A 16,006-nucleotide genomic window follows, 5' to 3' on the forward strand; every position below is an offset into this window, starting at 1 on the left:
CAAAAAAGAAGTGCATTCTAGGCATAGGATTACTGGTTTTTAATACTTCCTCACATGTCACAAGTCATTTATTTGAAGTGATTCATGCTCTCCATGGCTTGGGATGGCTGTGTGGTTTCCATATGTGCAAAAAATAAAGGCACAAAAGACACTGCTATAAATGTGCTCAGCAAGGAGATACGAGCTAAAAAAGTCTCTGTAGTATCTAACGGAATATCTCAATATTCTTCACATAAGTAACCTTACTAGCATTCTGTAGGATAGTCATTCTAAATACAATGCAATTCCTCTGATTTACATTGTGTTCAGTCATTAGGTGGCTATACACATTACATAGAAGTAGACGGATATTTAGATATTTCTATCTATATATCCATTATCTATCTATTTATCTATTGATTATCTATCCATCAATCTATCCATCTATCTATCTATCTATCTATCTATCTATCCATCCATCTATCCCTCTATCTATCTATCTATCTATCCATGTATCTATCTATCCATCTATCCATCCATCCATCCATCCATCCATCCATCCCTCTATCTATCTATCCATCCCTCTATCTATCCATCTATCTATCCATCCATCCATCCATCTGTCCATCTGTCCATCTATCTATCTATCCATCTATCCATTATCTATTTATTTATCTATCTGTCTATCCATCTTTTTATCGATTACCTATCTATCTATCTACATTATTTATTGCTGTTAAAGCATTAAAAAACACAGGGACCAAACTGCAAAAAACGCACCAAAAACACACAAAAACTAGGTAAAAACGCGTGCGTTTTTTGGTGCGTTTTTTTATCGCAGGTGCGTTAATCTTTCAGACTCAAGAAATTGCTTGAGAAAACTCCTTTCTCTAGTGCGCACAGGGCCTAAGGCTAAAGTTCACATGTCCAGTAGTCATCAAAAATGGATCCAGCAGCAATCAGTTATCTTGACAGGACAAAAAAAGTTGTTCAGACAGAATATAATGGATATAAAAATAATAATAATAATAACTGAAATAATGGATTGCAACTAGATCCAATTTCATAGTATTGAAGTCTATGGAAAAAATATCTGTTCCATTTCAATTGGATCTGATCGCCCAATGTGCGCTCCTGTGTATGGGAGCCAAGATGGCTGCAGTGGAAAAGATCAGCTGAACCATTGTTTGGCCAACAGCCGTCTAATCTGTATAGCGGCCTGAGTAATAATTTTTTTTCTATATACAGATAAATTCTCATTGACAACTCCACTATCCAATCTGTAATCCATACTCTGACAGCCAATACACAGTAACCCTTTATTGCAATACAAAAACTAAGGGTACCTTCACACTTAGCGATGCAGCAGCGATCCGACCAGCGATCTGACCTGGTCAGGATCGCTGCTGCATCGCTACATGGTCGCTGGTGAGCTGTCAAACAGGCAGATCTCACCAGCGACCAGTGAACAGCCCCCAGCCAGCAGCGACGTGCAAGCGACGCTGCGCTTGCACGGAGCCGCCGTCTGGAAGCTGCGGAGACTGGTAACTAAGGTAAACATCGGGTATGGTTACCCGATGTTTACATTAGTTACCAGTGTGAGCAGGGAGCAGGGAGCCGCGCACACTGAGCGCTGGCTCCTTGCTCTCCTAGCTGCATTACACATCGGGTTAATTAACCCGATGTGTAATGCAGCTACATGTGCAGAGAGCAGGGAGCCGCGCACACTGAGCGCTGGCTCCTTGCTCTCCTAGCTGCTGTACACATCGGGTTAATTAACCCGATGTGTACAGCAGCTACATGTGCAGAGAGCCGGAGCCGGCAGCACAGGCAGCGTGAGAGCTGCGAAGGCTGGTAACTAAGGTAAATATCGGGTAACCACCTTGGTTACCCGATGTTTATCTTGGATACAGCTTACCTCAGCTGTCAGACGCCGGCTCCTGCTCCCTGCTCGCTTCATTTGTCGCTCTCTTGCTGTCACACACAGTGATCTGTGTGTCACAGCAGGAGAGCGGCTTTGAAGAAAACGAACCAGGGCTGTGTGTAACGAGCAGCGATCTCGCAGCAGGGGCCAGATCGCTGCTCATTGTCACACACAGCGAGATCGCTAATGAGGTCACTGCTGCGTCACAAAAAGCGTGACTCAGCAGCGATCTCGGCAGCGATCTCGCTGTGTGTGAAGCACCCCTAACCTTTGAAACCCAATCTGGATGATAGCTCAGAGCTGATACTGTCTGAATGAGCAGCATGAGCAGCATATGCTGTGCAAGGTATTGTTATCAGTGAATATATAGCTTAACCATTTGGCATCTGCCAGGGGCTTTGTTTACAGGGGGCCTCAGCAGATGCTTGGCAATCATTACACGTGAACCTGGAAGACAGAACAACTTGCAAGGTCCCTTTTATTAGAGCAAACTGTTTAAAAAAAAAATCTATCTGGATGTGGAAAAAGTTCCCTTGTTCTTCTTTATAGTGCAAGGGGGTTTTATGTTGGGCACTATTAAACAAGTTAAACTTGATGCAAAATGTTACTTTATATATAGAAGGGTGTAATAACAACTTTTTGTGCATGCAGAATGGCATTCCAAACTGTAGAATTCAATTGACAACAGAAAGGCCAAGAAAATTATATATATATATATATATATACACATATACCGGTACATATATACAGTATATACTGTATATACAGTATATATTATATATATATATATATGTATATTATATATATATATATATATATATAGCAAGTGCATAAGTATTGAACACGTCATCAATCTTTTCAGCTTGTCTCAGCGGTGACGCTAATAAAGTATGTAAAGCCTATCTCTCATGGTGTAGGGGACAGCCCGGCTGTCTGCTGGTGGCAGATGTTGGGGAATAAGGATGGCAGAAAGTTGGATTTTTCTGTTTATCTGGAACGAGGTGTCTGAGAAGGTCCATACTGGAGTCGGTCAGACAGTTGATGGATAAACAGATTGCCATCTCGTGTGTGACCGGATAAGCGCTGCAGGCAATCAGGTTCAATGTGATTAAGAATAGTTACACAGATGGATAGCACACAGACAGATAAGCACCTTTAAGATTATATCTTGGACTAATTCCAATTAATTGAATTATATGGAAATGAGAATTGTGTCTTTGTAGAATTGTGGGACATAAAAGTAACACGGTTTACCGCATTCAGACTTCTGAAACTAAAGTTCTAGCCAGCTTGTTTCCTTGCTTATTCCTGAATGAAAGAATTCATTGTGAGTGAGAAGAAGGTAAATTATTTTGGCAGATGCTGTTATTCGGGGCTTGATTTATAACATCTGCAATGCAGCTTTTACATGAAAACTTGTTGAGCTCTATTTAAACACATATTTTACTGCAGAAATACTTTCTTTTTTTCCCAAGTTATTCCAAGTATGATGACTGATCTATTCATAGCCTAATTTACATACAAATAATTGCCATTAGGAGGAATAGAAATGTTTAAATGTGCTATTATCTTTCAGTTGTATTTGGCATAAATTGCTAAAAAACTAATTACGCAAAATCGCTAGTGAACATGGTGCATCGGTCAACATGGTACTGTTACTCCAAAAGAGTGAAACCTCATCACTTCTTCTATTCTTCCCGCTGCCGGATGTTGAGGGTCATTTTGGATTTTTCAAACAGGGGTGATGAGAGTTCTGTTCTAGGTCACACCTTTTTTATGTACGCTGGGGGGCATAAACTGGCATCAAAAGGTGCAAGTTACGTTGCACGCCATAAGGCTGAGTTCACATGACCTTATTTTCTCCATCCAGGAGAAAAGCAATCCAATTATGCTGATCAGAGTGGGATCTATTTTTTCTCTTGGGAGGTGGAGAATAATAATAATAATAATAATAATAATAATAATAATAATAATAATAATATAAACGTGCCTCCACATCTGAATGCTGTCCGATTTTTTTTCACTGAGCCATAGACTTGAATGAGGAAAAAATAAAAATTGGACGTGCACTCTCTCACTGTATAACATTGGTCCGAGTGTGATCCGAAACATTTACTATAGTTCACTCCAGAGAGTTGTATAACCAGTGAGTGGTGAGCACCTCTTAAAAGGGAATGTGTCAGCAGGTTTTTGCTACCTCAACTGAGAGCTGAATGATGTAGGAAAAGAGATTCTGAATCCAGTGATGTATCACTTTGATTACTGCGTACAGTTGTTCTCAAACAGTAAACATTTTTAGATTTAGGCCTAAGACACACCGCATGAAAATCGGAGCGATTGGAATGCGATAAAACATCACATTCCACTCGGACCAATATTAGCCTATGTGTCACCACCCATGAGCGATTATTTTATAAGCCCTAATCGGACCGAGAAAACAGTCTCAACATGCTGCGAGTGTAATGCGATCCTTGTTTCTCTTGCACCCATTCAAGTCTATGGGGCGAGAGAAAGATCGCACTGCACTCGCAGTACACCGGTGTACCGCGAGTGCAGGGCCAGAATGCCAATAGCTGGCAACACAGGAGAGAGGGAGATAAATCCCTCCCTCTCCTCCAAAGTGCCAGCCCTCCCCCAGCAGCTGTCGCACGATCGGACCTCAGTCACAGTGATACTAGCATGACACTCGGCTCCCGCTGTACTGCCAGCATGAGCCGAGTGTCATGCAAAGATCGCAGTAGTCCCCCATGTGGCCCCAGCCTTAATCATGCAGCTGAGGCCATGGAGCTTCCCCACCCACATTCGGCACTCAATAGAGACTGTGCATTGAAAGTTCAGTGTCAACCAGAGGAGGGGGTGTAACATTGTAGTTCAACAATCATATGTCCTGCTACTTAAACAAACATAGCATGTAAACAACAGATCAGACCTTGAGAAGACAGGCATCCCTGAATTCTATGTTTTAACCCTTGCAGCAAGCTGTCTTCAGATTACATAGTTAAAAACCTGCTGACAGATTCCCTTTAAAAAGTTAGGAGCACTTCACACCAGGATACGTTGTATTATAACTGGTGTGAACTATGTATGCCTCTCTTAATAAATCTTTAGAATATATTTAGGTTTATTCCTTTTTCAATCTTCAAATAAATGCAATTAGCACCAAATAATGTGGTGACTATGAACTACAGTAAGAATATTAAATAAATATTGCAATTTTAGAATCTAGCTAATCAAAGCTATCTGTGTATCTGAAAGAGGCAGACGCAAACAATATTCTTTTGGTTACTCTGGACAGGACTACTCAGCATTGTACATTTATATATTGGCTAATTTATTTTATATAAATAACTGTTTACTGAATACTGCCATTTTATAAATAAATAATTTAGGTTTTTGCCTAATAAACATGACAGGTTCTTTGTACAGAGAACATAACATGTATCTAATCTCATGAAATATAGCAAAACACAAATCTGGCAGATGTTGCGGCAGGTAGGCTTATCAGTCGGCAGCTGTTTCTAATTTTATTGTTCCGTCTGACTGTATTTGACAATATTAGCACATGGCTGAGGTCTGATAAGCGTGATCCAAGATTCTGCTGAAAACTGACCTTTTTTGGCTTGTTCTCTAAATGTAAGATTTGACGAGTTTTCATGAATATCAAAGCAACATATCAGAAGATATTACTGATAAGTGTCCTCTGGAGCGTATCAGAGATGTCGATTAGTGTAGATCTTGAAGATGTCAAGTAAAACAAAATGGTTGATTTTCTTTGGAACAGCCCTTTTATTTCCCCCCCCCCCAAATTCTTGTAATATGGTAGCACAAAATGATGTCACTGTTTTTATCCCTGTAATCGATGAGCGCACAGCGATTTTCTCGTATGAGTGCTATATGTGGTTTTCACGGATAGCTCTCATACCCATGATATTCCAAGGGGCCGTGCACATGTCCGAGGGGTCCGTGAAAAACTGGACAGCACTCGTATGCCATCAGAGGTCCGATTATCACGGACTAAAGGCCGCTTTACATGCAACGACATCGCTAATGAGATATCGTTTGGGTCACGGAATTCGTGACGCACATCCGGCCCCGTTAGCGACGTCGTTGTGTGTGACACCTACGAGCAACCGCTATCGATCCGAAAAACGGCAAAAATCGTTGATTGTTGACACGTCTTTCCTTTCCCAAATATCGTTGCACATTTTGGACGCAGGTTGTTAGTCGTTCCTGAGGCAGCACATATCACTACGTGTGACACCCCGGGAATGATGAACAACAGCGTACCTGCGTCCTCCGGCAACGAGGTGGGCGTGACGTTCATGCGGCTGGTCTCCGCCCCTCCGCTTCTATTGGCCCGCTGTGTGATGTCGCTGTGATGCCGCATGAACCTCCCCCTTAAAAAAAGAGTTTGTTCGCCGGCCACAGCGACGTCGTTAGGAAGGAAGGCATGTGCGTGTGACGCGTACTAGCGATATTGTTCGCCACGGGCAGCAATTTGCCCGTGACGAACGCACGACGAGTGACAAGTGATGTCGCAGCGTGTAAAGCGGCCTTAACAGAATGGAGAAGGTGCAGACCCTTTTTTTTTCTGCCATGTACAAGAAAAAAATGATTCAACTGTGATCAAAGAATGCAAAGAATAATGGAGTGTGGAGAAAATGTTCATGTGAACCTACGCAATAAATAATAATGCTATATAATGTGTGAACATTTGTGTCTTGCAGAATCCATACATGTATGCTCCGGTAACAGTTCTACTGCTATATACTAGGTATCTTATACCCGTTTACAGTAGATCAGTACTGTGTGTGCCTAGGGAGAGGCCTGTCACTCCAGGGCAGTGGGCAGGGAGAAGCTGCCTGGGACCCGCCTGTCTAACTAGGTTCACACCAGCTGTTAAAAATCTGTTCTTTCTCTGAAACGTTCCACTGTTTCAGAGACAAACATACCTGGCTGAGTTCATTCAGCCACTGCCTGCCATGAATGTCAGGTCCTCTTTACCTTCTTATTGTTTGAGGAAATAAAACATGTATGGAGAAAAGGCCCCGTCACACTAAGCAACATCGCTAGCAACATCGCTGCTAACGAACAACTTTTGTGACGTTGCTAGCGATGTTGCTGTGTGTGACATCCAGCAACAACCTGGCCCCTGCTGTGAGGTCGTTGGTCGTTGCTGAATGTCCTGGGCCATTTTTTAGTTGTTGCTGTCCCGCTGTGAAGCACAGATCGCTGTGTGTGACAGCGAGACAGCAACAACTAAATGGGCAGGCAGCAGGAGCCGGCTTCTGCGGAGGCTGGTAACCACTGTAAACATCGGGTAACTAAGAAGCCCTGTCCTTGGTTACCCGATATTTACCTTTGTTACCAGCCTCCGCCGCTCTCACTGTCAGTGCCGGCTCCTGCTCTGTGCACATGTAGCTGCAGCACACATCGGGTTAATTAACCCGATGTGTGCTGTAGCTAGGAGAGCAAGGAGCCAGCGCTAAGCAGTGTGCGCTGCTCCTTGCTCTGTGCACATTTAGCTGCAGCACACATCGGGTAATTAACCACGCGCTGGGGGCTTGTCACTGGTTGCTGGTGAGCTCACCAGCAACTCGTGTAGCGACGCTCCAGCGATCCCTGCCACGTCAGGTTGCTGGTGGGATCGCTGGAGCGTCGCAGTGTGACATCTCACCAGCAACCTCCTAGCAACTTACCAGCGATCCCTATCATTGTTGGGATCGCTGGTAAGTTGCTTAGTGTGACTGGACCTTTAGAATGACTGGTTCATTGTGAAGTCAGAAGTCACATTGCCTATTGTGATTGGTGGATCATGTGTAATCCACTCTATGTAGTGGTTTAACCTATCATGGTAATCCTGCCTCTGATGATATGGAGCCTGTCGAAGTTTCTTCCTAAAAGTACAGGTAGTGTATGACTTTCTAAAAGCCCTAATCTGTTTATTTTTTTTTGCTAAAGGAGCGTAATATGAAAAAAATGCAGATTTTTTTTTTTTATATCACATGTAAAACAAAAACCTGATTAAGGCCCCTTTCACACGTCAGTGATTCTGGTACGTTTGTGCTTTTTTTTAAACGTACCAGAATCCCTGACATACGCAGACCCATTATAATGAATGGGTCTGCTCACACATCAGTGATTTTTCACTGCATGTGTCTCCGTGCGGTGTACCTGCGTGTCCGTGATTGCCGCACGGAGACATGTCCATTTTTTTCTGGCATCACTGATGTCCCACGGACCACGCAGTGGTGTGATCCGTCAGACACGTGCCAGAAAAAAACGTGCTTTTAAAATAAAAATCATTTTTACTCACCCGGCTCCAGCGACGCTCTCTGCAGCCCGTTCTGCCGGCTGCTTCTGAGCCGGCTCATTACTGTCGCGCATATTCATTATGCACGACACAGCCGACCCGGAAGCAGCTGCTGCGGGGGTCAGCGCCGTCCGGATGCTGCACCGCGGGAGTGATCAGCATCATGGAGAGCGGGAGCGCGCACAGGTGAGTTAATCTCTAAGTGCAATCACGGGCCACGGAGAACGGAGCCCGGATTGCACTTAGACAACCCACGTGTGCCGTGAGTCACGGCACACGGAGGGACATGTGCGTGTTTTACACGCCAGTGAAAAACGTCAGTGTTTTTCACTGACGTGTGAAACGGGCCTTAAACAATTGGTCATTTTCTATGATACACTCCCTTTAAAAAGGACCTGTCACCAGGTGAAAAGTAGGCAGTTTTTCTCATATATTAATCCCTCATGTTGGCTCAGTGGTTAGCATTGCAGTCTTGCAGCGCTGGGGTCCTCGGTTCAAATCCCACCAAGGACACCATCTGCAAGGAGTTTGTATGTTCTCCCACGTGTTTGCGTGGGTTTCCTCCGGGTTCTTTGGTTTTCTCCCACACTCCAAAGACGTACAGATAGGGAATTTAGATTGTGAGCCCCAATGGGGACAGTGTTGCTGATGTATGTAAAGCGCTGCAGAATATGTTAGCGCTATATAAAAATAATAATTTATTTATTTTTATTTTTATCCCTCTGGTCCTCTGAGCATTCCATTTTTTTCCAGAGATATAGTCCTTTTTATTTAGTAAAAATTGTTATGGTTTTTACCAAGACTGCGTTGCTCACAAGATACTGCAGAACAACGTAAAGACATGGCCCAAGAGAATTTTGTGAGTCTTGCCCACTTTATAAAAAACAGCAAAATTGGTACTGAATTAAAAGATTCACATCAATAGAATATGTCGAATTGGAAAATAAACAAAAACAATATTCAGTGGAGTAGTAGAGATAAAGGGGTAAAAGCTTGTCACTTCTGACCTGGCTACACATAGCTTATTCGACTCCAACAATCTACGTTGGCTATGGACCCATTTTAGGGCTACTTTACAATTGGGCTGATGGAAGCGCTTAAATGTTAGAGATCTCAGAAATACTTCTATATTCCTAAATATTTCTATATTTCTGCAATATTTCTCTTTGTCCTGTTCCTGTCCCATTTTATTAATGTTCTTAAGGGTGCTTTACACGCTGAAACATCGCTAACGATATATCGTCGGGGTCACGTCGTTAGTGACGCACATCTGGCGCCGTTAGCGACACTGCAGCGTGTGACACCAAGGAGTGACGATCAATGATCGCAAAAGCGTCAAAAATCGTTGATCGTTGACACGTCGCTCCTTTTCATAATATCGTTGGTGGTGCACGTCGCTGGTGGGTCGTCGTTCCTGTGGCATCACACATCGCTATGTGTGACACCGCAGGAACGACGAACATCTTCTTACCTGCGTCCACCGGCAATGAGGAAGGAAGGAGGTGGGCGGCATGTTCCGGCCGCTCATCTCAACCCCTCCTCTGCTATTGGGCAGCCGCTTAGTGACGCCGCTGTGACGTCGCTATGACGCCGAACGCACCTCCCCCTTGAAGGAGGGCTTGTTCGGCGGTCACAGCGACGTCACTGAAAAGGTATGTGCGTGTGACGCTGCCGTAGCGATAATGATCACTACGGCTGCGATCCCCAAATGTCGCACAAACGACGGGGGCGGGTGCTATCGCGCACGACATCGCTAGCTATCACTAGCGATGTCGCAGCGTGTAAAGCACCCTTTAGTTTATTATAGATTATAATGCAACATGAGTTCCATTTGATGAAAGAAGAAATGAGTGACCTGTTCGTAGAATAATTCTAATTTCATATCCATCTGGTACTAATGGAGAATGACGCCTGTGATACAGCTCTACCGCTATACTCTTTCTTCACCGTGCGGTATTTACTTAGATACAAGATTCACAAAACTTGTGTCTGTTGTAAAATTGTGCAGCTGCAAAAGCTTAAAAATGATTCCTGAAACGGTGTATGTCACAGTTCATGGATGCACCGCACATCTAGGAAGGAGAATGTTTTCCCAGCAATAAAGAAAATGAAACAGACCATAGTAAGGATAAGTAAACATGTGCATGCAGCTCGCACTGACAAAGAGACTAATCTCTCCATAGACCGGCGTAATTACTAGCACTGATACATTCACAATGGAAGGTAGGCTTATACTACAACACTTTTTGTAGCAAGACTTCTAGTGACATGCAATAGAAATAGGTTTTTATTGTTCAGCCATTGTTCAGAACTGTTACACCTAAAATGCCATCTGCTTCTGATGAATGTAAATGCTTGTCATACCCAACAACCAGGCGCTGAAATATGGAGAGCTGGTGATTACAGATCTGAATGACACATGCTGAAGTCAGTGTAAAGAAACCTAAGCTAGAAATCTCTGATGATAAAGGGTCAAAGAAAACACTCCAATTTGTTTCAGTGCAGCATTACAAGGGTTAAAAGGCAGAGATTATGGTTTGCTCTGATTTTAGCTGTTCACGTGAGTGATCACGCTAATAACGACATGCGCCACGCTTGCTTGGTATGGACTGAGTTAGTTTATCCAGGTCCTCCAGCTACATGTCCGGCATCAGAGGCTGCCATGATAGGTAGATTTCTTAGGCCCTGATTTATTAAAGCGATTATGACAGAATTCTGGTGTAAAATACTTTGAAAAGTCCCAATGCAGAGTTGTGCAAAAATATTGCCCTTTTGGAGTTTTCTCGCGGGTTCTGCTCTTAACGGCCATAAGGGAGGAGCTGTGCCTGCACGGGGGCATGATGTCCCAGCTTGTATCATTCAGAATAAAATGGTGTTCCTCACTCCAGAAATCATACTCCTGTTCTGGACTGTAGTAAGATTTCTGATGAGGAGAACGCCACTTGTCAGATGTTCCTGATTCACTACAAGGCCACCTAATGAATCAGGAGCATCTGACTCCAATATACCCTCCAGTCTTGATATATCGGAGCCATTGTCTTTTTGTCTCACACAATTATACAAGGTGAGCATTATTCTTCTCAATCATTGTTGACCCTTTTTGCACCCTTTGTCTCTCCAGTTACTCTTTCTGTGACATTTGTTACCCTGTATGCTTATATTGCTAACAATGCTCTAACACTTTCACTTGGATCGCATCGTACAGACTGGCCGGCGGCTCTCCGGACCAGAACTTGTCAGCCTCATGTATTTCTATGCAGCTGACAAACTCCAGTCAGGAGAGTGGAGGCTAGTCTGGGCAATACGATCCTCGGCGAGTCACTAACAAGTGTGACTACAATCTTAAAGTTCATTTACACTGCACGATAATCATGACCAAATAATCCTAGGAATGGTCATTTCGTGATAATATTTTAATCCAAACAAGCTGCTGATCACCCAAGGAATAAGCAAAACGCTTGTTTTTCAGGTGAACTGAGCTTTTGGCTTGCAAAAAAGATCATCCTTCACGGCAGCACATCGACATGTGTAAACAGGACTTGTGCTGTCGAGAACAATTGCAGCCCATGCACACAGATTTATTAGGCTATGTGCGCACGTTGCGTACAGTCACTGCAGAAATTTCTGCAGCGATCTGAAGAGTACACATGCACTTCAAATCGCTGCAGAAAGAGTCCGTAGTGAAAAAAAAAAAAGCCGATTCCATGCACTCTGGATGCAGCTCCTCCCATAGACAGAGCAGGGGCCGCAGGCAAAGCGCACGGAAGAAGTGACATGTCACTTCTTAGAACACGCGCTTCGGGCAGCAGCCGAATCGCTACACTCTAATACGCCAAGTGCGCACGGCTCCTGCATAATCTTCATAGATTGTGCTGGGGACGCAGGATGCATGCAGTTACGCTGCGGTGCAGATCACAGCGTAACTGCATGCAAATACGCAACGTGCGCACATAGCCTTAGATTGTTCAGTGGTCATTTGAAGCACCCTTTCCTGTGTAAATAGGTCATTAAACAAGTTCTGACTCAAGAAAAAACCCCTTTAAATTAATGTTCATGATTGAATGTCAAAAATGGTTTCTGTCAGAATGCCACACACAGTGTTTATATGGTGAAGACATTGAGAATCATGGGAATTACCACAAACAGTTTTAGCCGTACCTACCTGATTATAATACGTCTTAAATACAATAACACCGCCAGCACAGGACTGGACATAACTGGGATAATGCTGCCCATTTTCTCGTAGCCAAACTTGAGTTCCCTGTAGCAAAAACACAAACAAAAAGACATTATTCAGATTTAAAGTGGTATTCACTTAGAAGGGTTTAATGTATGTGTAGAACACGCACAAGAGCGGTCTCTCAGGCAGACCACACACAGGCGCACTGTGAAGTCAACATCCCTCTCCAATGTATTTACCTGCAGGAGAATCGGTCATTGAAGGGGTTGCATCTGGTGTAGAAAACCATAATGAGAAACTTATCTGTAGTGATACTCTCATAAATACCGTAGTAAGTTTCCCATACGGGAATCTCATTATTAGCCAGAGTCGAAAGTGGCTAAAAAGAAGATCATTTAAGACTATGTGCCTACGGGACTCTGTATCTGCGGATTTTTCTGCATCAAAATCTGCAGCTTTCCCCCGGAATCCGCACCTTTTCATAGGTGGGGATTTTGTGCGGATTTGACGCGGATTTTGTTGCGGATTTTGCGATTTTTTTTAATTCAATTGAATAGGCAAAATCCGCACGAAAATCCGCAACAATAATTGACATGCTGCAGATTTTTCCGCACGAAAATCCGCACGATTTCCGCTGCGGAAAAATCTGCAGCGTGGGCAAAGCATTTCCCAAATGCCATAGAAATGGCTGGGGAGTAGCTGTGCTGCAGATTTCTGGAAAATCCGCGGCTTTTCCGAGAGAAATCCACGGCAAAATCTGCGCATTTTCCGCAGCGTGGGCACATAGCCTTAAGCACCACTACAGTGGTTTTTTTATTGCCGCTCTGGAGTGGTGCTTTAAATCTAAGTCCCCTGCCCCTGTTTTATATTCACCCGCCGGTGGCATCATCTTCTATCGCCGCCGCTCCTGTCAGTCTCCTGTGATTTGTGACCCGCTGCTGTCGGTTAGCTGTGATTTGTGACCCGCTCCTGTCAGCTGTGATTTGTGAACCACTCCTGTCAGTCACCTGTGATTTGTGACCCGCTCCTGTCAGTCTCCTGCGATTTTTGACCTGCCGGCAGCTCTAGTGCATCATGGAGGTCACAACTCAATGTAAATCTATGAGAGCCTCAGTATAGCTCGCAGGGAGCTGCATTGATCGCTTGTAACGTCTGACTTCTGGTCAGTCAGAAGTTAGAGTCCTATGATAGCCAGCGGGACTGGTGTGGCACTGGTAAAAGGTAAAAATGCGAGCAGGTAAGTCTATGACTGGGGGTTTTGGGGGTTTAGATTTAAAGCACCACTCCAGTGCTGAAAAGAACTCTAAATGCTGAAGTGGTGCTTTAACTCTAAAGGACCTGGCATGTCCACGCCTTACACAAACTGACCATTGACTTTAAGCAGAACTGCTAATGCTTCACCCTACTGTGGTGGCGCTGCAGAGCAACTTGAACACATGGAATCATTTGCAGTTTTTTAAGCCACTTTCCTTTTTTTGTCTCATGGTATGAATGGGCAATTTGTCACAAAATTAATTGAAATGGCACACATTATTCATAAATTTGGCACAAAGTAAAAAAAAACTATTTTTTTTTACAGTCTTAGCATGTGTTTCACGGACGTGTCAAAGGTGCTTTTTCCCCTCCGTGTGCCATGTTTATGGCACTACGTGTGTTCTCCGTGTGTTATCCGTGTGTTATCCGTGATAACACACAGAGAACGAGAACTTTCAACTCACCTGTCCCTGGCGTTGCTGTCCGTGGTGCTGATCTTCGGTCCTGCCGACTCCCCGCTGCTGCCGCTTCCGCCGCAGTGAAGTGAATATTACATGAGCATAATGAGCGGCGATCAGCAGCAAGTGACAGCAGTGGCAGAGACAGCAGGGCTGGAGAAGGTGAGTAAAGATTTGTTATTTTTTTCTCTGACATGTGAGTTTTCTCCAGCGCGTGTCATATGGGACCGCATCCACACTACATCCGTGTGGTACGTGTGCGGGCCGCGTGACACCCGTGCTGCCGGAGAATAACGGACATGCCTCTGTATGGAGCACACGGGCTCACGTGTGCTCCACACGGAGGCACGGGCCAATGGCTGGTATATGTGTGCCCGTGTCTCCGGTACATGCAGGCATGGACCTAGTACGTACCGGAGACACGTGCGTGTGAAGGGGGCCTTAGGGTATGTGCGCACGTTGCTTTTTACCTGCTTTTTACCTGCTTTTTCTTCTGCGCTGTTTAATGCCAAAATGGATGTGTTCTTCTATTCAAGCAAAGTCTATGGGAATTTGGGTTTCTTGTTCACACTATGTTGTTCAAAATGCTGCCTTTTTGTGGCAGAACTTTGGTCAAAAACTCAGCTTTTCAAAGAAGCAACATGTCAATTGTTTTTGCCATTTGGGTTTTGCCCTGCAAAGCTGAGTTTTTGACCAAAGTTCTGCCACAAAAAGGCAGCATTTTGAACAACATAGTGTGAACAAGAAACCCAAATTGCCATAGACTTTGCTTGAATAGAAGAACACATCCATTTTGGCATTAAACAGCGCAGAAGAAAAAGCAGCAAAAAAGCAGGTAAAAAGCAGGTAAAAAGCAACGTGCGCACATACCCTTAAACTGTTTTTACAACAGTTGGTGCCAAATGGTACAAAGTGCTCCAGAATTCACAAAAATTGCACGAAATACTCAAAAATACACCATGGAGGGTCTGGAGTGGAGTTGCGTAAAATTCTTTTAAAATTTGGAATTGATGAGCCAGACTAAAACTGGAAATGCTAACTCTACCAACAGAGGGAAACTAACAAAACTGGTGAGTACATATAAAATAGGCCTCAAAAAGATGCAAATAGAATACTGAATGGGGTGCAAGGAAAAAGGCAGAAAACATACAAAACTAGGGTTTTAATGCTGAATTATCACACAGATCATAGCTGATTGCTTCAGTGATCAGTTTACCTTTGGGATTGTTGAAAATGGAAGATTTCTTCAGCTAAATAATATGGGTAACCATCATTTTGGTTTTTACTTCATAGATCAATAATACACAAGAAAACTCCAGACATCTACTTGGTTAGTAATGGGGATGTCTGATAGATGCCTACCCATTACTAAAACCATGGCTTGATGCCAGTTGGAGAGTCACATCTGGCAACAACTCCATGAAACATTACCCTGATTACCACCAAACCAGGGCAGTTGGGAAGAGCTGGTTACAGAGCCAGAATTGGCGCTTCTAATGGATGTGCCACTTCTGGGGCAGCTACAGGCTACTATTTTTAGGCTGGGGATGGCCTTATAAGTATGGACCTTCCCAGCCTGATAATACCAGCCCCTTAGCTGTCTGCTGTACATTGGCTGGATATGAAATATGGGGGGACACTACATTGTTTTTTTTAAATTTAATTATTTATTTTGTGGCTGAATACATGACTAACCCTTTAGTGCCACATCAAATGCACTAAAGGGTGCAAGCTTAGAATTTGTAGGGGAGTGGGACATTATGTAGGTGTTTTGCCTCTATCTCTCTGTCTACTGTATCTATAAAGCATTTATCAATCTAACATTTTTCTAGCTTTGCACATCTTTTACACATAAAAAAAAAACATTCATTTCAGTATCATGCATGTGACATCCAGTC

General features: G+C 43.7%; 1 protein-coding gene across 1 annotated transcript in view; it reads right to left on the bottom strand.

Moving 5' to 3' along the window:
- Positions 1–16,006, bottom strand: part of MYO10 (myosin X) — a 348,533-nt gene that overhangs the window by 275,764 nt on the left and 56,763 nt on the right. Inside the window, exon 2 of the mRNA XM_075314877.1 lies at positions 12,379–12,477. Within this exon, the coding sequence (XP_075170992.1) occupies positions 12,379–12,477 (99 nt within the window). The remainder of the gene's footprint in view (positions 1–12,378; positions 12,478–16,006) is intronic.

The sequence above is a fragment of the Anomaloglossus baeobatrachus genome, chromosome 6, assembly GCF_048569485.1.
Source record: "Anomaloglossus baeobatrachus isolate aAnoBae1 chromosome 6, aAnoBae1.hap1, whole genome shotgun sequence".
Lineage (NCBI taxonomy): Eukaryota > Metazoa > Chordata > Amphibia > Anura > Aromobatidae > Anomaloglossus > Anomaloglossus baeobatrachus.